A 26,745-nucleotide genomic window follows, 5' to 3' on the forward strand; every position below is an offset into this window, starting at 1 on the left:
TAGGAGCAAGGGGAGGAGTAGAGGTATCTATATGTTTGTTGACGTCGGGGTGGAAAGCAGACCAATACTTGGAAGAGTTTATTGAGAGCATGGTGTTGAGTTGTGTGCATGTCTGTCGCCAGGCACAATGTTTCTTTGCAATAAGCATGTTGCAGATATGTCGTCGTAATTGCCAGTTGTGAGTGTGTGTCCCAGTCATAAGTGCAGAGGAAGGATTGGTAGAGTCAACGGGATTCATGAAGGAGAAGGAGGGCAGAAGGAGTTGTTGGGGTGGATGGGATCATCTACTGGACGGACGGGGATGATGAGCTCCGCTATGTCGGGAGGAGGCTTTGCTTTGCATTTATACAAGTAGGTAGGATGGGATTCATTGCAGGTGTTACAGGATGGGGGAAAGGCGAGGTTGGGGCAGTTATTGAGGAAATGTGAGTCTTTGCGTTGAGGACAGGTAGGGGGACTCCTACAATTGGCAGTTCATTCTTCGACCTGCAATCAGACAGAAATGCATCATTTATTGCAGAACATACTTGTATTACACTTTCAGATTTTTTCCTTTACTTTTACTGTGAAAAGTGGTAGAGTTGTAAGCTCAATGATTGATAACGGTGTTAGCAGTGTTTGCGCTCACCCTCCTTCCAAATACTTGAATTACATTCACAACAAAAGACCCAGACTGTGTCGACAATGCTATGATGGAAAAAAATTTATATTAGCATGTGTTTTGGAGTTGTAGCATCAGCTTTAGTCCATGTTTGTGCTTTATACAATTTTTCCACTAGTATCTTCATTAATAAGACTGCTCACCCCAAATGTCAGTTTATGTCTATGTGAACAAACATATGTTTTTAAGAATTTCAGGAAGTGATTAGTGTTGTGCATAAGGTACTTCTTACTTCTAACACAACTTTTAAAAAGGGAGACTGGCTGGGGGCTTTCTGGGTGGGCCAAGTGCATCGACAAAGGATCCTCCAGCACCAAACAATTTTCCCCACTACAAGGCAGAAATGGTGACCTTCAGCCTGCTCTCTAGTACATGTCTGGTACAATAGTAGCTTGTGCTTGTTGTGTACAACTTTGTACACAGTGATAAGGAGGGGTGCACTTCAGAGTAGTGTGGCAACTGTCATTGCAGGAAAGCTGGACAGGAGCACAAATGTTTAGTGAGCAAGTTAACACAATAAACAGAAGATTTGCTTTTATTTCTTCAGATGTACAAAGATTCATTACAAGTAATAAAGCAAGAAACAGAGTCCAGTTATCACAATGTCCACAAGGGTGAAGCAATGAGGCTCCAATGCAACAGGGCCACCAAGCTGAGGCTCAGTGGATGTGCTCTATTGGGTCCACCAGATTCCACACAACCACCACTGGCATCTTACAGAAACTTGCAGTTCTATTACTATGACAATTGTGGTGTGGTACCTGCTGCAGTATGAAAGGTGGTCATACTGAAATACTTCATAATTCTTTAATCATTCAGTGTTTCACAGTGCAGCAAATCCAAACATATTGGTGTTCTTGCAGCATTGAGGTGCATTTATGAAGACATTCATACTGTAACAAATATACGTACAATAGACACCACAAATTGTGAACTGCTGAATACTTCATGCCCACTGCTAGTGGGCACTGAAATTAATAAATGCACTGTCATGTCTTTCCTTTGACTCTCATTCGTATAAGGCTGCAGTAGAAAATAAATGATGTCTGTCCTTTCAGACGACGGGCTCCATATCTGTATAGACACATTTTATTTATTGAATTATTGCATTTTATATCTTCATATTATGTAAATGTGTTAGATCTTAGTATCCTCCACAGATACACAGCAAATGAAAGCAATATGGAAACTCTCGGATCTAACTATACATTAGGGTGACCAGAATTTCAGCATGTAAAAAAGGGATGTTTGCGAAAAATTGGGATACGGGACACCACATATGACTACATTGCTTTAGTAAAGCAAATGAAAACTTAAGTTTAGACACACAAAATCCATATATTTTAACAAGAAATTTCAAAACAAGCTTTTAGCGGTAATGTATGGTATGATAATTCATTGTTTTTCTGAGATCTGATTATAATTCAAAATACTGAGCATTTGATAGAATGACTTCTAACAAATGAACACTAATGTAGACATCAAAAATCCATAGGTCATTTAGCTATTGTATCAAGAAAACTACTACCAACTTTGTACTTATCAGAAGACCTAATATCTTTCAAAAGCTTTGAACTGGTTAATATCAGGCATTCCTTTCAGGCAATGTCTTGCTAATTAGTCGTAACTATTACAATTGCTTCATAAGTTTCTGTGGTAATATGATATTTCTCATCAATCCAAAGGGAATTCACAATTGAAAATACACTTTCCACAACAGCATTTGTGCCTGATACAGCAAGAGCAAAACTCAGAAGCACCGCTATATTTTTACTTGAAGTACCTGTACTTTTAAGTGTATGGAATATGACACACTATCTTATCTGTTCCCATATTAGCTTTTCCCCATTCCTCAAGCTTCTTGGACACAATGTTGTTCACATATTTTATATCATGAACAATACCTCTTCATCTATCTGAAATGTTGCTCCTGAATCTACTATGTTGAGAATTTTCAGGTAATTTAAAAGTTCAGTCCAAGAAACAGAATGTGTTAGTGTTATCCAGTGAAATGATTTCAGAGGTTGAAATGGAGAAATCCACTTTCATAAATAAGTCACAAAAGTGTCATAAAATAAATTTGCAATTGCCTTGCGTTTTGACTGAGTGAAAATACCTTCCTTCCCCAAGTTAATTAAAATTGAAAAAAAAATTAATGATAAAAATTTAAATTTAGTAAATTTCCTGTTATTGATTTTTTTTTTCAAGCAGCTCTAACTCCTCAGCTGATTCTGTTGCTGAAATTGTTCTTTTCAACTTTTGGACAGAATTTTAAAATATTCTCAGTTGGCTTTGTGTGAAATGAAGCCAAAGCAGTGACTGTGGGCTCTCAAAAACTATTTCAGCCATACAGAACTCTGATGCCGGGACAGAAAAAAAGATTTCAAAGATCAATAACTCTAGTAACTCCTGTCAACAATGACAAGCATCTAGTTTTTAAACTACCAACAACTTGCTTGTATTCACTATCAACAAAATCACAGAATGATTTCAGTTCCACCAAATGCACAGTGTAAATGTGAAAAATTTTATTCACTTTTGTTTCTATGTCAATGGAAAGAATGTCAGCACTTGTTTGAACTCCGTTGTGCACCACATGGGCTGCACAACCGATGCCTTAAATGTTCCTTCTTGAGAGCACTTTTCAGTTTGGAATAAACAGTATTCGTTCTGTTCTCTTTCACCCAGCAAAGTTGGTATTACAGTTATCTGCACAATATGCGACAATCTTGTCAACTATATTTTCCTTTTCTAAAATATCCAGAATACAGGTGGCTAATAATCCTGCCGTTTAACCACTGATGTTCTGAAGACAGATTACTTTGCACTGAACACCTTTGGTAGGAATGAAATACCTCGCTAGAACTGGTACGAGCTTTAAGCTTTTGTCACTTGATGCATCAACCATAACAGACACATACTTAAGGTCCTTTAAGTTCTGACTGAAATTCACTCACTGCATATGGTGATAAAACATTCACTAAAACTAACTTGCATTTTATATTACAACATGTGAATTTCTTCTCAAATAGGTCTCTGATGTGAAGAGCCATGCAGTCCATTGAATGGAAAGAATGAATGTGTTTTGCAGTATGGAACACAAACAACTCTTCTTCCACAGCAAAACGTTTATCTTCCTCTGTTTGTAGTTTATTTGTTCTTGCAAAGGAAGGTATGTTACTAGAAAATCTCACAGAAACTGCTAGCAGATGCTTCTTTTTCTTTACATGCCACATTATATTTGCATGTCTTCCAGGTTCAATGGAAAAACCTGAACAACACTATGTGCATTCTACATCCATACTCCAGTTTCATTCAGGAAAGAGAATTCTTCTTTTATAGTTTTCAAGAAAGAACACTTTCTTTTCCTCATATTAATGGGCACGAGTTAGTTTCGCACACAGAAAACTACAGACAGTGGACCGCACTAAAGCAATTAACAGTCCAAACATTGTGTTGGTTGCATCTACAGCAAATTTATGTCATATAACAGTTGAATAGCTAATTCTTAACTATAAATACAACTGAACATTGGTAGCCCTATAACATTTTTAATGAAAAATTGTTACATCTTTCCAACATTTCTGCAGTAGCAAATAATTGATACAAATCACAAAGCTGGTGCATAAGTCACTGGCACTGTGAATGTTGACAGAAAATAATCTGCTCACATCTCTCTTCATACTGTGACCAAAATCATTTTCCTTTATTTCACCTTTGCATTTGAGACAAAGCAGGACTCAAGAAAATGTTGAAAAAACTACATCTATGACATTAATTTGATGTAAAGATAAATAAAAACACAAAATGGAGGCGAGAGAGATGAAAAGTTACCGCTGATTACAAAAAAATGGGATATTTGGCGTCTCGTTGAGTATTTTGCGCGGGACAACAGGATGCAGATGAAAAAGGAGAGGGGGAGGGAGGGAGGGAGGGAGGGAGGGAGGGAGGGAGGGAGGGAGGGAGGGAGGGAGGGAGGGAGGGAGGGAGGGAGGGAGGGAGGGAGGGAGGGAGGGAGGGAGGGAGGGAGGGAGGGAGGGAGGGAGGGAGGGAGGGAGGGAGGGAGGGAGGGAGGGAGGGAGGGAGGGAGGGAGGGAGGGAGGGAGGGAGGGAGGGAGGGAGGGAGGGAGGGAGGGAGGGAGGGAGGGAGGGAGGGAGGGAGGGAGGGAGGGAGGGAGGGAGGGAGGGAGGGAGGGAGGGAGGGAGGGAGGGAGGGAGGGAGGGAGGGAGGGAGGGAGGGAGGGAGGGAGGGAGGGAGGGAGGGAGGGAGGGAGGGAGGGAGGGAGGGAGGGAGGGAGGGAGGGAGGGAGGGAGGGAGGGAGGGAGGGAGGGAGGGAGGGAGGGAGGGAGGGAGGGAGGGAGGGAGGGAGGGAGAGAGAGAGAGAGAGAGAGAGACGCTCCTTAACAATGGGGCATTTGGTCATCCTACCATACATGGCCCTGTTCCGTTTATCTCAATTATTAACTGTTTCTTAATGATAACCAAAGGTTATGTTAGCCAGTATTAAAAATTTTATAATTCAAAAATGGTAAATGATCTGTAATATTTTCTATCACAAATTGACAGCATGAAAAGATGCATCAGTTGAGCATGCCAAACATATATTTCATATGTTTTAAGTCATGTTTTTTGATAATTGGTGCATATGTGTTAGATCATGTTTAATTAAGTCTCTGCGTTTTTATGTACCATGTCATGTTTGGCCTTTTCGGGAGCAGAAATAAATGTTCTTTAATTTAAACCATACATCTAACCTGTACCTTTATTGTAAGGGAAATGGTGGTCTATTTCATAGATTTTTGGAAATCATGCAATCATGATTGGCAAGGCTCTCAGAGATGCCGATTTGTGGAGGTTGGATTTCTGGAGGAGGTACTGAGTGGAAAGCTATGCAATGAACTTTGTGTTGATATCGTAGAGAGGAGAGATGTGATGTTGCAGAGCAGTTAGTCCGGTGAAGTGAAATTTTTTGGGTGACTGTCTGTTGTGCAGATTAAAACTGTTTTAACCTGCCAGGAAGTTTCATACCAGTGCACACTCCGCTGCAGAGTGAAAATCTCATTCTAGTGACGAGTTATTGATTTGTAGTGTCTACTACCATTCTGATCACACAGATTTACACATTCATAACTGCAGTTGAATATTACCAGATCGTATCTTTTAAACATAATTACTGTAAGACTACCATTTCTCTATAGTCTTTCATGTGACTGATTGAGTGATTATCACTTTATTCAACATAAATTTGTGGTGTTGGCTACAATTTCTTATCAGCAGATAACTGTTTACGCCATTCACTTAACAGCAGTTTGTTTTTGTTTATAATTTAGCTTAACTTGCCCATGCTTTAGCTATTTGAGAGGGAGGATCATAATCTGTGACTGCTACTGTAGCTGTCTGAGCTAATGGGCATAAAAGCAGATGCGCACTGCTCAATGTCGAGCCACATATTGTGAACAGAGCCCTGCGTAGTCTAAATACCAATCGATCACCACCCCCTTAATTTAGTATGTTAAAAATATGGTGTCCTGTCAGATAATCTGATAAGAAAATCTACCAATATTCCCTAATTTTGGTATGTTGCATATTAAATAGGTGTATGAGAGCTACAGTTACTATAGAGTGCTTTATAACTATCATATTACATCACATTTAATTTTAGAAGTGTGCATTAATTGTAAATTTTTGTTATTTTTGAATTTGTAAGTGGCCATAACCTAAAAAATTTCAAAGTCAGTAAATTTTATCCCAGTTTTCTTCTCTTCCCTTAAAAAAAACCCCCACATTGTTGGGTATTAACCACTTTAGTTGTTAATGGGAACTTGTAATCTATCTGCATCCAACTTCAACCTATTTTCCCTTTTAAATTTCTAAGCTACCTACCTGATTAAGGGACCTAACATTCTAGGTTCCAATGTGTAGAATGGCAGTTTAGTTTTTCTTGGTGACGGCATATTCTCAGTTGTCCCCACCTGGAGTTCAGAATGGGAAACACTTTCACTTTCAGAATATTTTATGCAAGAGGCTGCAGTCATCATTTGATCATACAGAAAAGCTGCTTGCTCTTGGGAAAAATAACAGTTGTTAAATCCCTTAGCTTTCAACGATTTGCAGTACCTGCAGAGCAGGCCATGTTAGCAAATGCTGCAAGACCACAGAAATAAATCATCCAGATTGTTGACGCTGCAACTACTGAAAAAGCTGCTGCCCCTCTTCAGGAACCACAGGTAAGGCCAATATTACACTATCAAATTTCTTTGACAAAGTTGGTTTGTGAAAAGTATTTGATGTAGTGTAATAGGGAACTTCTGTCAATTGCTGCTTTCCATCAATTTTATTTGATTAAATCTAGCATCTCACCTTACACTTGGGCAAAGAAAGCAATCATCCCTGTTTACTGCAACTAGCTGGCCTATAAAAATACCCTGAAAAACCATTGGGCATTGTTATGTGGGGGTGGGAAAGCACATTCAAAATGCAAAGGATGTCATATATTGGAACTTATTGTGGCACTATACATATGGAGAGGCTTTTTATAATCTGTGATGAAATAAAATGTTTTCCTTTTATAGCATGGAAAATAGAAAACTCACTCTCTTTCTTCAAAGTGAGTTAGAATAGACTGCATTGACAGTTTTGTATATGAAATCAAAACCAAGTAAACTGTGAGGCAAGTTAATGGTCACCATCGATGTTTATTTCTTCACTGAATAGAGAACTGAAGAATTTATAGTTTTTCAAGGACAGCAGTGATAGTCAAACATGTATAAGAACTGTATTTTGTGTTAAATGCGATAGAACATGTGCTACATTCAGGTTAAGATATGCACATATAGAAGAAAGTGTCATGGGCAGATGTGCTGGAGTACTTAATGTTGCAGCCAAGAAAGAGGAACATGGTAGGTACAAGATAAGCACAGAAGCAAGGAAAAGGTCAAAATGTCTTTTATAAGAATAAACAGTAGCTAATATACAAGAAATTAAAAATTGTACCTACTTTTGAATGTACTGAAATGCGTCTGAAATCTGTAAAGAAATTTGTGAAGCAGACAACTAGTGAAAAGCATCAGAAAATACTTGGCAAGCACATGAATATACTCAGTCAGTTCCTTTGGAACTTAACACAGGTCAGGTCACAATTCATTTCTCATGTAATTTTCGATGAGACGACCCAGCTACTGTGAACCATATACATCACACTGTACTCAGATTTTTGTGTGTTAACATTAATAGGAGGAGAAATATTAGTTCATTGCACTTCATGTGTGTATTGGAACAATAACAGCCCCATTTAGTGACTGGGAAACTAACAGCATTAAAAATAGCAATTTCCCAGTTCAAATTGTGTGGTTCTTGTGTTACTTTATGTCAGCCATTCTCAAGGAACTATGACAATATTTGCTGATGGTGTAATGCATATTTTTGTGCAACGGCAAAGATCTTCGCCTGAGAAATGTGATGAATATTTGATCCATTTTCTTTGTCAAAGAAATTTGTTAGTGTAGTACCATTTTTAGTCTGGCTTCACCAAATTTATCCCTCCATTGTGGATGCACCTATGTTAGAGCTATTTTTATCCTTTACAAACACAAGTCAGCCCACCTTGGCAAGGACCATGGTTCTTGTGGAGTACCCATAAAACTATGTCATGTAAAGTTCTTACTGAGGAATTATGTTATCACTTAGGAAAAATGGGTGGTTATCTTTAAATTATTAGGTTATATGAACTACAATAAAAATTATTCTGCTGCATTGTCCTTTGATGTACAAAACAGTGAAAGTGTTGATTAGGGGTGACACAAACTAAATACAGAGGTTGGGTTTCAGATGGAAAAATAAGAAAATGATTTGCAAAAATTTAATAGCTACCAGAGATTAATCATTTTAGAATTAAAAAATATGAAAATACAAATGCACATAGAATTATAAGAGTAAGGATTTATGCAATTTGGAACAACAGTTATGCAATTTGGAACAACAGTTATACATACAAATTTGAATAAAGACATGTAACCTGTCTTTAAATAAGAGAGCAAGTGAACAAATGTTGTTCTCTGTTAATACAGATTCATTATATAAATAGAACGCAACTCATGTAATATTTCTTCTCTGTAGGTTCTAATTTGCAATAAAAATAGCTATAATTTTTAATATAACTTTGATTCAAATTGACTAGAAAATGTGAAAGATTGTCCTCCATATGTCAATAAAGAGAGACTGGGACAGGGACAGTTACAAAAACATGGGGGTAAGGGGGTGGCGGGAGGGGTAAGGAAGGAGAGAGAGAGAGAGAGAGAGAGAGAGAGAGAGAGAGAGAGAGATACGATAAATCTGACTGAACATATTCTGAACACACAAACAGGTTTTTTGCATGTGGCATCCTGCACAAAATGTGTCCTATACAAAATATCCATTACATTTACTTTCGGACAAGTATTAAAAATACTTAACAATATATATTTGTACACAGTTTTAAACATTATTTCACATACATATATACATACACAAAAATAATTGGGTAACTGAGATTTTGTCTGATTGATTTAATGTTATTTATAAAATAAGCCATCTAAAAATATGATTTACTTAATAATGATAATAATGAATTAGGTATTGTCCAGAGTGTACTTGGCCCTGCCAAGAACAAGTACAATAATGATATTGCATTTTATACTGACAGAAAAACAAACAAATTAAAATATTTACAGTAATCGATAGAATAATAGTGTGGCCATTTTGAATATAACTAATTTTCACAAACATTTATTGTTTTCAGATTTATTGTGACAACACTTCATCAAATACCATCTATGACATAGAATGCGAAGATGGCCACTGTATGGTCAAAACTGGTGTTGATCGTTATTACATTGTATTTAAAATATTAAAGACATTGTGGCTTACAACCTTATGATTTAATAAACCTGCATAAACATTCAAAACTGACCCTCTAACTATAATAAATTTGGAATATGACAGTGTTGTCTAGATCTTTAGTCAAACTAACATATAATTTATTTTATTGCAATCTTTGGCAGAGTTCTTTAGTTCAGTCTTGATCCCATTTGGTTAAAATTGGTTTATTTTTACTCATAGTTTTGTAAAGAAAGAAGCAATCCAAATTTTCTATGAACAAGAGATAAATATCTTTACAACATCTGAAGTTGAAGTACAATAAATAAAACTATGAATTCATTGAATCTTGCTCGATGGAAAATATTTGACATGTGTTCCCAGCTCTGGCCTCATCCAAATTCTCATTTTAGTAAGAAAGTATCAAGTATTTACACTTAATTTGAGAGAGAGTGCAACATGCCATCTATACCAAATATCAAAATCTAATTCTACAAGATATTAAATGATTTTAAGCAATTTGTCAAAAGATGTGACTTTCAGCATCTATGTTAATATGTAATACATTTTGCCCATTAAAGTTAACAATACTTTTTCTACTTTTCCAAGAAATTTCTCTGAGATTCAACAGGTAGAGGTGATTTTCTTGAGGAGAGAAAGAAAAGAAGGCTATGCTGAGCTCCTCAGCATCAAGGCACCTTACGAATGTCATCTTTTTCCACAAAATCTTTGAAACAACCCTTTTCCAGAAGAAATGGGCATTTAGGTGATGATCTCATTGTGGAAATCATGAAACTGCAACAAAGCTACTTCTTGTAAGTTTTAATTTTCTTCACACTGTTCATATAATGCAGTTTCAATTTGTTTGTGCCTCACTTCTATATTTCTCTTTTACTCAAAATGAAAAAAAAAAATATAGCTTGAAATAACAGTACAAATAAACCATGTAAAATACCTGTATTCATTGGAGCCATTACCTTTGAGTCACAACACACAAAAGAACTATGCATTAAAAACAGAATTTTATGAGAGATTAAATCTTTACTTCATCTGGGCAAATTATCAGCTTACATGTAAATTTATGCAATTATCAGAAAGTAACAATTATCACTTTGGTACATGTAGCTGTATAACAGTAAGACATTATGTAGACACACAAATATCTATAATGTGGCAATGGTGAAATAAGTAATTGGTCAGTTGTCAGTAGCAAGAACTGCTAGCCACCTGCATTAAGCAGCAGAACTCCCTTAGACTGAAACAAATTATGTCTTCAGTAGTGAAACATGATGAAACTGTTGTTACATTTGTTGTACATATTTTAAGTTGGCTGCTCCAGATGAACAGCAGTTCTCCCTTTAATTTATTATGCTGGTACATCTGAAGCTTGTTACCCTTTTGTTACAATTTATTGTGGGATGGACCTTTTGTGCTACTGACAATTGTGAAGGCCTCCTTTGCTCTGCCATCCTTTTCACTTTGAAAGGTGCTGCGTCTGCAGTTAAAGATCTGCTCATAAGGCACGCATATGATGAACAGGTAACTAGTATCTTAAAGCTACTAAAAATATTATATTTTTCCATTTCCATTACCTTATGTGTAATGTGAATTATGATTTGCTGTAAAATTTTCTGTTAAGTAGAAATAATAGGAGATTAACATTCAGTTTTGCCTTGCCAAATAGATCCATAACAGCTGCGCCCTCATACTGAAGCTGCAGTAAATTCTGAAAAATAAACAGAGAATGATATGGTACATTAAAAATTGTTAATCTATAAGCAGATTTAATTGGTCTAAAAATCTTCACCAGAAATCTTAGTTTCTCAGAAAATGATATGATCTCTCATTTTCTCCTCGACTCTTCAGGATATGTGGCAATTATACAACAAATCAACATGCTTCCAATCAGAGGTCACAATACCCAAATATTTAAATTGTAATAATTACATTCTGCAGTGTGAAAGCCATGTGTCATGAAGTTCATTTTATTTTCTGTTGAATGCTCATGAGTGTGGACCAGAGGATTCATGTAAACAATAACTCAAAAAATAAAGTTAGACATTTCCCCTACTCCCAAGTAAAAATGTAAAATCTGAGAGCAGGAGTTTACTAATATCAATGACTGATGGTTATTTGTGGCTGAAATTAGATCTTGACTTCTTCACAAGTCTGGGATTTGTGTATTTCCTTAAAATGACCATCCATCTCCCACATAAGGAACCATAACACCCAACTTCCAAAGAACTCTATACTGGTAACACTTTTATTGGTCAATGCCACATTTCCCAATACTTTTGTATGACAGATTTTGCTGTAAATGGCTTGTTTTAGTGAATCTTTACTGTGGTATAGTTATTAAACTGGGCATTGTTGCAGAAAGCAAGTATAAATACAAAATTATAAAAGACATTACTTTATGTAAGTGTCTTTGGGGCAAAGATGACAAATTGTGCGTGGGTGAGGGGCAGGTGACCCCTGGCTGATAACTTAACACTTGTATTATTCTGTGAATTGTCTCCTTTATTCCTAAAGGATTTACAATCTGGCAGAACTTTCCACACCATAAACACAGTAATTTAGCTTCACAAACATGTAAATTAACATGTCACCTGCTTGATTTGCTTCTATCAATCAATCGCACCATAGGATAAATGATGTCATACAAACATCCATGTTATCAACTGTAACAGATAGAATAATTTAAATCATGGTTTACAAGGAGTATGGTAGCTCCTTAGACAATCATCATTGGCTTCGCCCACTTACAACCATATATCACCTTTAAACCTAACCTAAACCTCTGATGAAATGTTCATTCTGCAGTATCAAATAAACATGGAAATAAACATTCTCAGTGTTCTGTTATACTGCCAGAAACAAGTTTCTGTGATGACGTGTGTCCCATGCTGTGAATGGCTGATAGAAGCAAATTGAATAGGTACTATATTGATTTGGGTGTTTTTGAAGCTTAAGTACCATATTTGGTGGTATTTGGTTTTATACCTATTTACTACAAAAATATGCAGTGTAATTCATCCACTGCAGTAGCAACTCTCTGAAATGTCTCAGTTATGGTAAAATTTGTTGTACAAAATTATCAGCAAATGTGACTTCGGCAGATAAAACTGTTACATAAGTTTAAATATATAGGAATTTCAAGATGGTTCCTTTATCGAGAGAAATGATTTGTTTGGTAATGAAACCCACAACCTCTTACAAACACATAGGTACTTCAGGCAGAGTTAAAGGAAACAGTGAAACACACTGGGTTGCACCTCCAGACTAGGCTGACAAGTCTTATGGTTCAAATGGCTCTGAGCACCATGGGACTTAACATCTGAGGTCATCAGTCCCCTAGAACTTAGAACTACTTAAACCTAACTAACCTTAGGACATCACACACATCCATGCCTGATGCAGGATTCAAACCTGCGATCATAGCAGTCGTGTGGTTCCAGACTGAAGCGCTTAGAACCACTCTGCCACTGCGGCCAGCCGTCAACTTTTATGAAAACAGATTATGTTCACAGCCCTAGGTTCTTGTTTCATCATCAGAATGATGATGATGAAACCTACAAATATTTACATGGTAATGAGTCTTACATTTATCTACAATGGCAGGTCTCAGTGGAGCAGGTACCCGAAGGGATGCAACCCTTCAGAATTAGTGGAAAAACAATTTTCCAAGCCAGCAGGAAATGTGGTCATTGTCAAATGTCTACTGTTGTGCAGAAGGCAGTTTGTTTTTACATGCTAAAACGAAAACTCTGAACACCTGTTTTCACATTACAGTGAAGTGCTTATGGTTCACCATAAATTTGCCTCAGAAGAGAGCTATGGAGTTATGTTAATGCTTTAAAAACAACTTTAAACAGTGTATGGTTGCAGAGTTATATAACCCCAAAAAAGGGCATAAATCACCTGAAAACTGGTGAAACCCTATGTGAAAACTGGCGAAAAATCACCCAACAGCCTGAAAACAACCCACACCTGAAAACTGTCAACACACAACCTGAAAATTAGTGCAAAACTGACAAAAAAAAGGAGCCAAAAAGTGACAAAAAACCATCAAATAAAACAAATTTTTTCATGCCTCTACTGATTGAGTGATTTTTTTGTTGAAGTTTTTAGCTTCTGGGCATTGTACACAATGCAATATGAATATGTGAACAGATTGGAGCTGAACACAACTTTGCAAAAAATCTACTTAGTGGCACAGAATACACTGAAAAGAAATTTCACGGTAAATCGAAACTGTGAGCTAAAGCTAGATATGAACCTTGGTCAGCAGCAAGTCAGTATCAGATTAGGCATGCTTCTATGGATCTACCAGTAGAATTTTGCTCTCAAGATGAGATTTGAGTTAGAAATTAACCTGACACATTCTTTTAGTTTACTACAGAGGCTACAGGTCACTCTTGGTTTATGCTCAGGCATTTTTAATGTTTTGGTTTCAGAGGACCCAGTGAAAGGTTCTGTATTGAGAACATATAATTTGCAGTGTATGTCTTGAAAATACATTACATGTGGCATGGACAACAACTTAAAATCAGATTACATGAATATTTAAAAGCTTAGAATCAGAAAATACTCTGCTTAATACACTCCTGGAAATTGAAATAAGAACACCGTGAATTCATTGTCCCAGGAAGGGGAAACTTTATTGACACATTCCTGGGGTCAGATACATCACATGATCACACTGACAGAACCACAGGCAAATAGACACAGGCAACAGAGCATGCACAATGTCGGCACTAGTACAGTGTATATCCACCTTTCGCAGCAATGTAGGCTGCTATTCTCCCATGGAGACGATCGTAGAGATGCTGGATGTAGTCATGTGGAACGGCTTGCCATGCCATTTCCACCTGGTGCCTCAGTTGGACCAGCGTTCGTGCTGGACGTGTAGACCGCGTGAGACGACGCTCCATCCAGTCCCAAACATGCTCAATGGGGGACAGATCCGGAGATCTTGCTGGCCAGGGTAGTTGACTCACACCTTCTAGAGCACGTTGGGTGGCACGGGATACATGCGGACGTGCATTGTCCTGTTGGAACAGCAAGTTCCCTTGCCGGTCTAGGAACGGTAGAACGATGGGTTCGATGACGGTTTGGATGTACCGTGCACTATTCAGTGTCCCCTCGACGATCACCAGAGGTGTACGGCCAGTGTAGGAGATCGCTCCCCACACCATGATGCCGGGTGTTGGCCCTGTGTACCTCGGTCGTATGCAGTCCTGATTGTGGCGCTCACCTGCACGGCGCCAAACACGCATACGACCATTATTGGCACCAAGGCAGAAGCGACTGTCATCGCTGAAGACAACACGTCTGCATTCGTCCCTCCATTCACGGCTGTCGCGACACCACTGGAGGCGGGCTGCACGATGTTGGGGCGTGAGCGGAAGACGGCCTAACGGTGTGCGGGACCGTAGCCCAGCTTCATGGAGACGGTTGCGAATGGTCCTCGCCGATACCCCAGGAGCAACAGTGTCCCTAATTTGCTGGGTAGTGGCGGTGCGTTTCCCTACGGCACTGCGTAGGATCCTACGGTCTTGGCGTGCATCTGTGCGTCGCTGCGGTCCGGTCCCAGGTCGACGGGCACGTGCACCTTCCGCCGACCACTGGCGACAACATCGATGTACTGTGGAGACCTCACGCCCCACGTGTTGAGCAATTCGGCGGTACGTCCACCCGGCCTCCCGCATGCCCACTATACGCCCTCGCACAAAGTCCGTCAACTGCACATACGGTTCACGTCCACGCTGTCGCGGCATGCTACCAGTGTTAAAGACTGCGATGGAGCTCCGTATGCCACGGCAAACTGGCTGACACTGACGGCGGCGGTGCACAAATGCTCCGCAGCTAGCGCCATTCGACGGCCAACACCGCGGTTCCTGGTGTGTCCGCTGTGCCGTGCGTCTGATCATTGCTTGTACAGCCCTCTAGCAGTGTCCGGAGCAAGTATGGTGGGTCTGACACACCGGTGTCAATGTGTTCTTTTTTCCATTTCCAGGAGTGTATTTATGTGCGTTCATCTGGGTTTTCAGTCCACTTCACCAACACCAATTATTCCTTCTCATTTTAAATTTTTTTTTTCTGGCTATTACCCATTTTAAAGGTAGACTTAAAGCTGATGTTATACCCTCTGCCTTGTTCATCTCTTTTACTGTCCCTCTTTCCACTGACATTTCACGAGACACAGAGTAGCTCAAATTGGTTAAGGCTCATATGTTGAAATTAATTATTTAGCTTTAAGCATCTTTATTAAACAACCATGTTGCAAAGCAAAAAAACTATTGGTACCACTGCAAATTTAAAGTACAGACTGGTTTCCATGCTGTGTCATGTAATCTTATTAGCTGAAGCTACAACAGTCTGTCAACAGAAGAATTTTATATTTACACTTATACAGGAAAGTGTAAAAAGAATTGTTGCCCTGTAATAAAGATTTCCCAATTATCAGGTACAAGAATAACACTGTTTTAAAACAAACAAGTGTGAAGCAAAAGGTGATAACTGAACCAAAATAATGACCACGGATTGATTAGTCAAAACTGGACCACATGCAGAAATATTCCTAAGTTTTAAAATTAGTTTGTATACCGTTTATTGAAACACAGCATCTTTTGTATCATTACAACAATTAATTTTTTTTCCTTAAAGAAAAAAAATCACCACAAAGTTCACACCTGTTGAAAGATACCATTTATCATACATCATTTCATTTTGTGTATAATACAGCTTAGGAATGATATGTTAGGGTATGCTGAAAAGTAATGCCTCTGAATTGTTTTAGCTTTTTAAATATAACAAACTCTATTAACACAGCATCTTTATTCATCATGTCTAAATTTCCAACATAGTCACCCTAGCAACAAACATACTCATATTTCTCCCAAGGAGAAAACAGTTTGTTGACACCATCACTGTAGAATGTTTGCAATTGTTGATGGAGTTACAACCTCAGCCCAGCTTGCACCCTTTCATTACTATCAAAGCAAAGTTCTTGAATGTGTTCTTCAAGTTTTGGAAACATGTGAAAATCGGATGGGGACCAAGACAAGACTGTATGGAGGAGGATCGATGACAGTCAACGCAAAGTGTTGGTTTGCTACAGATGTAACAGTGCTCGTGTGGGGTCTGCCATTGTCATGCTGAAGGAGAGAGTGCTCCATGTTAAGACGAACTCCTTGAATGGTTGCTTTTAGTTTCCTGAGGGTTTCGCTGTACCTCACAGAGTTTACGGTGGTGCCTTTAGGCATGAATTCCAAATACACCATACCTTGAACATCCCAGAACACTGTGATTTTACCTGCTGATGGCATGGTCTTTAACTTTCTTAGTGTTGGTGATACTTTGTGGGGGAAGTCCATTGCTTCTCTCATGTTTTCAGGGTAAAAATCATGAACCCAGTTTTCACAACCTGCCAAAATGTTGTTTGGGGACCCATCAGCCTCAACACTCAAAACACAAACGAAACTGTTGACAGGTGTCCATCCTCCTCAGTTTCATGTCAAGAGTGAGCATTTGGGGGCCCTCCAGTCTCACTGTTACCTGTACAGCAGTTCTGCAATGATGGTCCTTACACACACTCGTGATATGCCACATTTATCTCTATGGTATCCAACAACTTTCTCTTATGAGTTTATCACTTGATCCCCATGAGTCTGATCTATTGTCATGCGCAAAAATCCACTGTGAGATCTATAAAGCACATTGAGGTTAGCACCGTGGTTTCCTTCATTAAGAGCATGAACCACCTAATGTTGCATATTACTGATATCATTACAATCATGACCATACGTAGCTTTCATTCTTCCATGGATTTCAATTGAAGGCAGTTTTTCTGCAGTCAGCATGCTATTTCTTACGCACCAACACGGTTACATTACACACCGCCATGTTACAAATAACAATTTGGAGGCCTCTAGCAGCAGAGATTTGCAACTTTTGTCAGGAAAGCTGGAAACTCGAACAAGTAATATGTGTGACGTGTAATACCTCAACCAATATTGGGGAACACAATAAAAATTTGTAATTGCAATATACAAAAATCAAAATTTGTGATTATACAGGTGGGAGAAAAATGTTGTCACGGAATTTTAAAGCTAGATACCTGACACCACTAGGAACCAAAGTTACTAATGTTGTGTAGGTCAACAACGCACTTTTTAAACTACGGAAACTTGGCACCAAGCACTTCGACTGGCCACGAGATTGCCGAGTTGCTGGATGCTCTGGTCAATGCATGACCGCGAATGCTTTGCCTGCCGGTCTGCACGCTCGGTGGTATTGTGCCAGCCTTCCACTCTGGGGGCAAATCCGTCCTGACACATCTATTCTAGTTTCATGATAAGACGCACCGGGAACAAACCTATCAACAGCTGTTAGTTCGTGTACAGAATATCTTTTACAAATTGTGTCAGCACTGAAAAGAGCCTTTTTTTGTAGCTCTGACATTATTTACTTAAAGCAGGTGTTCAAATTGGTGACCCTCAAGACGTGACACAAGCACGGTAACATCGAACGGTCTTTTACCAAACTCTTTCAAAGATTCCTGGCATTGCCATGATGTAATTGGCAGCATGTTGAATGCAATACATTAATTCCTCTTTGTTTCTAGGTGATTTGCATCCAGGTGGGTAAACCTTAACTTTGAAGAATCCCCACAAGAGAAAGTCCAGTGGTGTGAGGTCTGGTGACCATGGAGGCCATGTTGTATGAGCACATCTGCCAGCTACCCAGCCATTGAAGAGTTCATTAAAATATCTGTGCACAGCATTACTTATGTATGGGTGCCCCATGATGCTGCAACCATTTGCGTAGCTGTATGTCCAGGGGAACATCTTACAGCATTGCTCCCGGTGTCTGTGGACGAATGTGATGTTAGTATTTCCCCTTGCCCAATAATAAATTTTGAGTGTGGTAAAGGCCATCCCGATAGAAACTGCACGCATCGGTAAACAACACAATGGTGGGGGAGTTGGGATCTTGTGCAACACATTGCAGTAACTGCCAGCTAAACCCTAGCCTGTGTTCATAATCCACCACAAGATTTAGGTCTTTGACAGGGTGTAAACAAAATGGATGCTGGCTGTCATCCCTCAAATCTCCCAGACTAGCTGATGAATGATCCCATGTCGTGCCCAGCCACTTGAGTACTTGTCATAGTTGCTTCCTTGAAGCGCTTGAGAACAGTCTCTTCAGATGCAGCATCCCATCGTGTTCAAGGTCTTCCAGCATCACCATGATATCCCGCTGGTGAACTATTGTAATATTTGTGGGTGTGGGTGGCATCTTGCTGGGTACTGTTCCTCATACAAGCTTCATGCAGATTACCATCGGCTAATCCATAAACAAGAACCATATCTCATTGTTTTTCAAACGAATACTGTGCTGCCATGCTTACTGTATGATTAAATTGCACATGACGCACGATTGCTCTGAAGCGAAGCTTAGGTGTGATGCATCTGATGTGTGGTGGAGACAAACAGTAAGACTTATTTGACACGTGTGTGTATAATGTTGGGGCAGTGATGGGGTAAGGGGCTTTTGTATGTGTGAACTGACAACCATAGTGCTGCCTGTCAACCGATGAACGGCAACACGGCCAATCTGGGTCCATGGCACTAAGTTTCCGTGGTTTGAAAATGATGCATTGTCGACCTACACAACATTAGTAATTTTGGTTCCCACTGGCATCAGCTATCCAGGGTTAAAATTTTGTGACACAATTTTTCTCCACCCTGTATACAACAGTTTTATTCACATATTTGTGCACCAATGAAAATATAGCACAGAAATATTAATTTGAGCTTTAGCACTATCAATATTTTTTGTAACAGAATGCAATAATATTTAATTTACCTGCATATCAATATCCACCTTCTCCATGTCAACTCCCATGAACTTTGCGGAGACAATAAATATGCCAGGCGTTTCAGACGGGCTTATTTCAAACTGTAAGTTACGAAACTGAGCAGCTGGTAGTCCATCAACTTCAAGCAGTATTCCTTTCTCATGTAGACGAGCAGCACTATAACGCAGTTTAAGTTTCCTACTTGCTTTTGAATGTTTCTCTCCAGCCTCACTTCTCGGGATGTGCACTTTTCTGCAACACAGTTTATGTCATATGAGTTTTCTGTTATTCAAGTCCCTTATATATTTCACCTCAGCCAACAGATAAACTGTGAAAGTTTGTGTAAATGTTTTGGTTGGGAAAAAAAAACCCTCTGGTGTGTGTGTGTGTGTGTGTGTGTGTGTGTGTGTGTGTGTGTGCGCGCGCTATCATTTGCAATAACAGTTAGACACACATGCATGAAGTGTCAATCTGAGGTTTTGCAGAGCAATTTAAGAACAAAGCATTGTGTAAAATAATGAGTGAGCATACTACCCACTGGTGTAATGCAAGATTTTTGGCTGCTTGCACACTGTTCTTCTTTGGGGGCTGGACACATAGGAAGAAAACAGTAATTCAGAATCAAAATAAAATAGTAACATGAAGGTCAGAATTTAATGTTAAGCTAACAGAGAGTTCATTAGGGGGTGGGGGCACTTGCAGTGAGGAAGCGTTGTAATTGTGGCTGCATTAAGCAATCATTCCACTGCTCACTCAACTGATACAGGGAAATGGCTGGAAAACTTACGGCTGGTCAGATTATGATTTTAATACTTATTTGTCCTAAACTCAGAGTAAGATAATTTAGCAGTTATAGAAGGGTCCTGTCAGACTTAAAACTGTACAAAAACAGGAGTAGCACTGTTACTATCCATATAACAGCTAATACAGCACTGTTTTGTTTTGGTGAAGGAAAATGGTTTGTATATGTACGTGCTGCTATCTCTGTGGAAAAATATCCAACTTCATAATTCACAAAGATTCCTTATTCTAAATGGGACTACTGTGCAACTTTACTGTTGAGGTGTAACAACTGAAAATAAAATGACAGGAAGAATGCTAACTTTGATTTTACTTTGGATGCCCGTGTAAGAATAGGTGTAACAAGCCACTCTAGCCTTCTGCAGGATGGCTATTTTCATGGTAACAGTCCAATAGAAATTAACCATTTGATTTCATATAATAATTTGAAGTTGGGTGTGGACGCCACATTATACTTGGAGCAGGAAATACTCATACAGTAGAGTCTCGATAGTTCGAGGTGAAGGGGACCAGAACCACCTCGAACTATCGAAAACTTGGACTATCAAAATTTAAATGGGAAAAAGAAATATTATGATATTGTAACTAATACAGGTCAAAATATGAACTATTGAACTTTATTAAAATAAAAGTATTTACACATGCATTTGCAATGGCAGAGTAACAATAATTATTTATTTAGACAAGTAATAGTGAAGTGTCTTGTTTGGCGAAGCTGCAACGTTTCCTCGCACCAATGTCACGGCACCGTCTCAGGAGCAGTAGGTCAGTTGGTGTCGCATCAGGCTGCTTTTCCAGCATATGGCGGCCTCGAGAGCAGCGTAGTCATCGATGTGACTCATTATCAGTGCAGCCTCTGCCTCGTCATCCTCGTCACTCTCACACTGCCATGGAATGTTAACCATGTCAATTATAGAAGAGTCTGTCACTTCCAACTGTTCGTCCGAATTTAACCACTCGCCTACTTCCACCTCTTCTGCCTCTTCACACCTTGGCAATCTTCTGATTAAATTACACAATGGTTGATCGTCCTCATATGCTAAATTTTCAGTTTCTGTGTCTGGCATACTTTCCTGTAGAATTTTCCTCCATGACTTAGAAATTGTGTCTAAATTTATTCCGCTCCAAGATTCGCTAATCCAGTACAAGACGTCCTTCAAAGCTCCTACAATGTTTTCATGTCTTCGGAATGTAGGATTGACTGTAGCAATTGCTGTTAATACTTTTTTTTTTTTTTTTTTTTATTACAGGATGCCCTGATCTATGGGCTGAATGAGACAGGTAACATTTGGTGGGAAAAACAAAGCGTGGAATCCGTCACACTGCAGTTCTCCTGCACTTGCATGTAAGAACACAATATCCATGAGCAAAATTGCTTTGCATGGCAGTCCCCTTTCTTTAAAAAAATTCTTGCAGTCAGATACAAATGAGTTAAAAAACCAGTTCTTGAAGATTTCCTGATTCATCCAGGCATTATTCTGATGTGTGTAGACAACAGGAAGAGCTTAGATGGATACATTCTTGAATGCTCTTGGCGTGGCAGACTTCCCAATCACAACTAGTTTTAATTTGTGGTTTCCAGCTGCATTGAAAGCTGCCATAACTGTGACCCGCTCTTTGCTTTTTTTGTGCCCAGGAGCACTTTTTTCTTTACAAGAAGCTAGTGTTCTTGCTGGTAACATTTTAAAATTTAGCCCAATTTTGTCACAGTTATATATTTGTTCATTAGACAAATTTTTGTCATTTATGATTTTTTTAAACTCAACGATAAATTTTGAAATGGCGCGAGTGTAACCAGAGAGTTTTTCTCCACATACATCTAGTTGACGCACTCCATAGTGGCAAAATTGTCATCTCCTTCCTGCAGCTGGTTTCTGAAAAACAAATCTTTTTCTTGCAAGACTGGGCCAGAAATCGGAGCACCCTTCTGTCTCTGTTGGGTAAACCACATGAACAATGCTTCGCTTGTTTTTTTGAAGTCTGACTTCTTTATACTTCTTTCACCGAGAGATTTGTGTGAGCATTTCTGTGAAGAAAACTGTTCCAATTTAAGTCAGTTTTTTCGCCAGTCACCAACAGTAACTTCACCGATACCATATTCGAGAGCAAGTTTTTTTATTGTTTCTCCTTTGTCAAGTCGTCTTAGTGCTTCTAATTTTAGATGCAAAGGCACAAATTTCCCCTTTTTTGTTACAGCACTCATCTTTGTAAGGTGTACAATGGAACACACAGTCAACAAACAAAATGACACACAACACTGTACAGTACAGGTACTGGGAATTACAGCAGCGTATGAACTCCCCAGTTTTGATCGGTAGCAGCTGGCAGCAGTTGGGGTTTATAAATTTCATCACCGAGGAAATATGTGGCGCTGCTCTCTGATTATTTTAACTTTCAGATTCAAAATCAATATAACAAAGTTGTTCAGACTTCTTTCTTACTGGCCTGAAGTTTTTATTTATGGTGCATTTTGGATCTTCCAAGTGTATGCCCATCATACTACCCAAAGACAATGTCTCACCATTATTTCTTGTTGCTGAAGAGAAATAAAGAATAATTTCACATTATAATAAACAATGGAAACTCCAGGTGGTAATATCGACAATGTAGGAGGAAACAGATTGCTACTTATGATACAGAAGTTAGTAGCATCTGTCTTTTCATACATTGTTCTCATTATATTAGCAACATTTTTCAGACAGCTTGGCATGACAATACTCAGAATTAACACAGATGTGATATAAGGGCATCATACACATTTATCTGTAAATTTGTTGTAGTGGATTGTGTACACTCACCTATCACAAATAAAACTGATACGGCATATAGCACCAAAATTACATCATAATAAGTAGGATAAATTGCAACACAAACTGTGGGAGCAAAAATATCTGTGCATCCCTCCCTTTCCCGAGTTCCAAAAGCTAGGATAATATCATTGCCCCCCTCCCTCCTTGTGTGTGTGTGTGTGTGTGTGTGTGTGTGTGTGTGTGTGTGTGTAGCACTAAACATTTCATCTCCTGAAGATTCACAATGGCCAGTAATTTCGTCTCATTTTTATTGGACAAACTCCATATATTGTTAATCATGTTTATTCGCATTCTGTTTTCTATACTAGATTTTTTGATGTCATTGATGGATGTTTTTCACTTAATTCAGAGAACAGAAGTAGAAGCGAAGCTAGCACTGTGTGATGATTACAGCTTTTGGATCTTCCAAGCTGAAGTACGTATAACACCTTCCGAAGTGATGTCATCATCATATTTATTTTGCACTGACACAGTGTAAACTGCACAGAAAGTGCGCATGTCATAAAATATACTTGTGAAGATAATGATCTAACTGACCTAAGGACATCACACACATCCATGCCCGAAGCAGGATTCGAACCTGCGACCGTAGCGGTCACGCGGTTCCAGACTGTAGCGCCTAGAACCACATGGCCACTCCGGCTGGCTAGGAGTCAGTATCTGACAAATGTACGAAAGTGTGCAAGTGTAAATGATGAACTGAAGAGTGATTTTTTTCCCTGTTTTTATAACACCTGACTTGGAATGTGCCACATGTTTTTCTTTTTCACTAAGACATCCACAACAATAATACATGAGCTACGTGTAATACATACGTTGATAAATTTGAGTGGCTAATATTTTAATGCAGGTCTATGAACTGCCAAAACCTCTTAACATAACTGATAGGTAAAAGTGTCTACGTACCGATAAAATTTGATGTATAGAAAATCACTTCATAAATGAAAATATGTAAATGCTGAATATTTACTCTCCTGGGCAGCAGAATTTAATGTAATGTTGGCAGTAAGCATACTGATTAAAATGAAAGCAAAATGGAAATGAAGGTGTGTGAAACTGTAGGTAATGATAAGTTTGAAGCAGTATCCATCGGAATTTGCTTCATGGAGGTCCAGTGTGATGACATAAAAAGCTATGAAAGTTATTTGAGAATGGACAAATATACATTTCGGTTTGCCGTTGCAAAAACAGCCCATTATATATGCAAAAACATCACTAATTTATGAAATCCAGTTCCTGCTAAATATCATCTCAAGGTTACATTAAGATTTTTAACAACAAGTGAAAACGATTCCAGCTTGCAATGTAATACCCACATCTCATCTCATAGCATACCACTTCACGTGTTGTTTCAGAGGCATGTGAAACTGTATGTAAACTCACTTGAGCAGGATTTTATGAAGATTAGGTTATTTAGAGTAACAAAGAAATACATTCATTTAATTTATTTGTGCTTTATTAACACCACTTAGATTTCGGCCAAATCCTTAGTCCACTGAATTTCTTCCTCATGTCATCTACGATGCATCAACTCTGAACACAGCTGATAGCTGCAGTTATTTCTTTGTTAAGGATCTTACTGATTATTGTGGTTTTCATAATCAATGTGTTGGGTGTTAAGAAGAATTGCATATTCTTTGCAGTTACAAATTATCACTGTAGTGGTAGCCATACACGAAGTAAACTCTGATATCATTTTACAGGTTAGAAGCACATGAAGCAAGTCAAACAGGTGTACAATGTGGCAAACTTTGATCATACCCACACTCTACGTTTGACAATGATCTTTGATCAAAGCTTCCATAGTACACTGTCTAGCAGTTGCCAAAGTGCATTGTTCAAAGTTAAAGAGATTTTTATAATATAAATGGGCCCAAGATAAACCACAGTTGAAAATTTGCCTGTGGCATAAAATGCAATAATTACAACTACAAAATAAATTTTTTAGTAAAAACAATGAATGAAAATTAATTGCATTCTTATCACAAATAATAAATATGGGACTAGCAACAACTAACAACACAAATAAATCTCAAACCACAGGAAATTTCCAGATGAAGAAAAGGAGTAAGAAAATACAAAACAAATTTCAGCCTGACATTATAAAAAACGGCTAATTTCAAATGGGTCCATTTGTTTTCAAACAACTGTCCCTGTATTTCTCATGTAATAGTAAAATCATTCCATTGGTATATACACGGTGTTAAAAAAGTATTCCATATTTTGAGAGGTGGTAGTATGGACCAAAAAAGACAAAGTCCAACAAACATGGGCTTTAAAATGCATACCTTAAGAGCTATGAGCACTACATCTCCATTACTATTAAACCTATCTACTGAACAAGTGTCCACAGCTTTTAAGATAGGCATTTTAGGACCCATGCTTACTGAAAATTTTTGTCATTTTGATCCAAACTACCATATTCCAGTATATGGAATACTGTTTTTAAAAACATTTTAGAAAGTTCGGCTATGTACTGTAAAAATAGAACAAAACTTTTATTACATTTATTACTTCTGAATTACTGTGCAATAATATGGTAAAGATGGAGGAAATGGTTTGAAACTGAATGGACACATTTCTGAGTCTCAACTCATTTCAGTGCAACATTGACTTTGGTGACAGTGCAAATACTGTCAGTTCCTGTGCATTTCCTTCAATGTAGGCATAGCCTTGATCTTTTGCGCCACTTTTAATTTATCTTTAGTAAATTTGCAAGTCTAAAATGTTGTTCAGTTACTTCAGTTGAGAATAACAATAGGACTACTGTAAAAATGCCTCTACAGGAAGTTGAGGAGTGTGTCTACTTTTATCAAATATTAAACGACAGAGGTAACATTCATCAAACAATGTAGGAAAAAGACACTTACATAAAGCTTTCAGCCACAGCCTTCATCAGTAAAAGAGAGTTAGATACCATGTACTCATACAGGGAAGCACACCTCACTCGCACACAACCACCAACTCCAGCATCTCGGGCCAGAATGCAACTATCACTTGGGATGCAAGCAGCAATCTAGGGAAGGGGGGGGGGGGGGGGGGGGGAGGTGAAGGGATAGTAGTGAACAGATGGGGAGAGAGGCTAACACTGTCTGGTGGAGTATTCAGGAACTAGAATGCCAACAGGCGCCCCCTTCAGACTGCTGCTTGCATCCCAGCCTGAGATGCTGGGGTCGGTAGTTGTGTGTGGGTTCCTTCACAACCTCAATATCTTCTCCCTAATCCTCTTCACATGCTGCTCCTCAACCCAACTAGATGTTTACCTCCTCCTCTGTGATGGCTCTTTTGACAGCTGTCATCCCTTTCACACAAAAAAATACCTCCCTTACAGACTGGCCAACCGGGTATGGCATATCTGCAGTGACAAAAATTCCCCTGCTCAGTATGCTGAGGATCTCATCAAGGCCTTCACAGACAGGCACTATCTCCTGGACCTAGTTCGCAAACAGACCTGTGCCATTTCCCTTCAAACTGCCAATCCTCCCACCACACCCACGGACCAGCCACAAAGGAGTGTCCTGTTCATCACCCAGTACCACCCCAGACTGGAACAACTGAGCAACATCCTTCACCAGCTTTGACTACCTACCAGCATGCCCTGAAATGACGGACGTCCTACCCGAGATACTTCCCACGCCCTCCTAACATGGTGGTCTGTCGCCCACCCAACCTCCACAACATCCTCCATCCCTATGCCACTCCCAATCCCAATCCCTTGCCACAAGGTTCATATCCCAGTGGAAGACCCAGGCAC

The 26,745-nt window shown here is 38.9% G+C and overlaps 1 protein-coding gene across 3 annotated transcripts in view; it reads right to left on the reverse strand.

The window, feature by feature from the left end:
* Positions 1-26,745, reverse strand: part of LOC126268335 (ras GTPase-activating-like protein IQGAP1) — a 345,429-nt gene that overhangs the window by 27,682 nt on the left and 291,002 nt on the right. For 2 of the 3 annotated variants that reach the window (XM_049973902.1, XM_049973903.1), the window contains 2 exons: positions 19,389-19,632; positions 8,514-11,241 (listed from right to left, as the gene is read on the reverse strand). In XM_049973902.1, coding sequence (XP_049829859.1) covers positions 11,125-11,241; positions 19,389-19,632 — 361 coding nt within the window. In that variant the 3' untranslated portion in view covers positions 8,514-11,124. Of the gene's footprint in view, positions 1-8,513; positions 11,242-19,388; positions 19,633-26,745 lie in introns of those variants that run through there. The other variant, XM_049973901.1, reaches the window with a different exon arrangement.

Source organism: Schistocerca gregaria, chromosome 1 (genome assembly GCF_023897955.1).
Source record: "Schistocerca gregaria isolate iqSchGreg1 chromosome 1, iqSchGreg1.2, whole genome shotgun sequence".
NCBI lineage: Eukaryota > Metazoa > Arthropoda > Insecta > Orthoptera > Acrididae > Schistocerca > Schistocerca gregaria.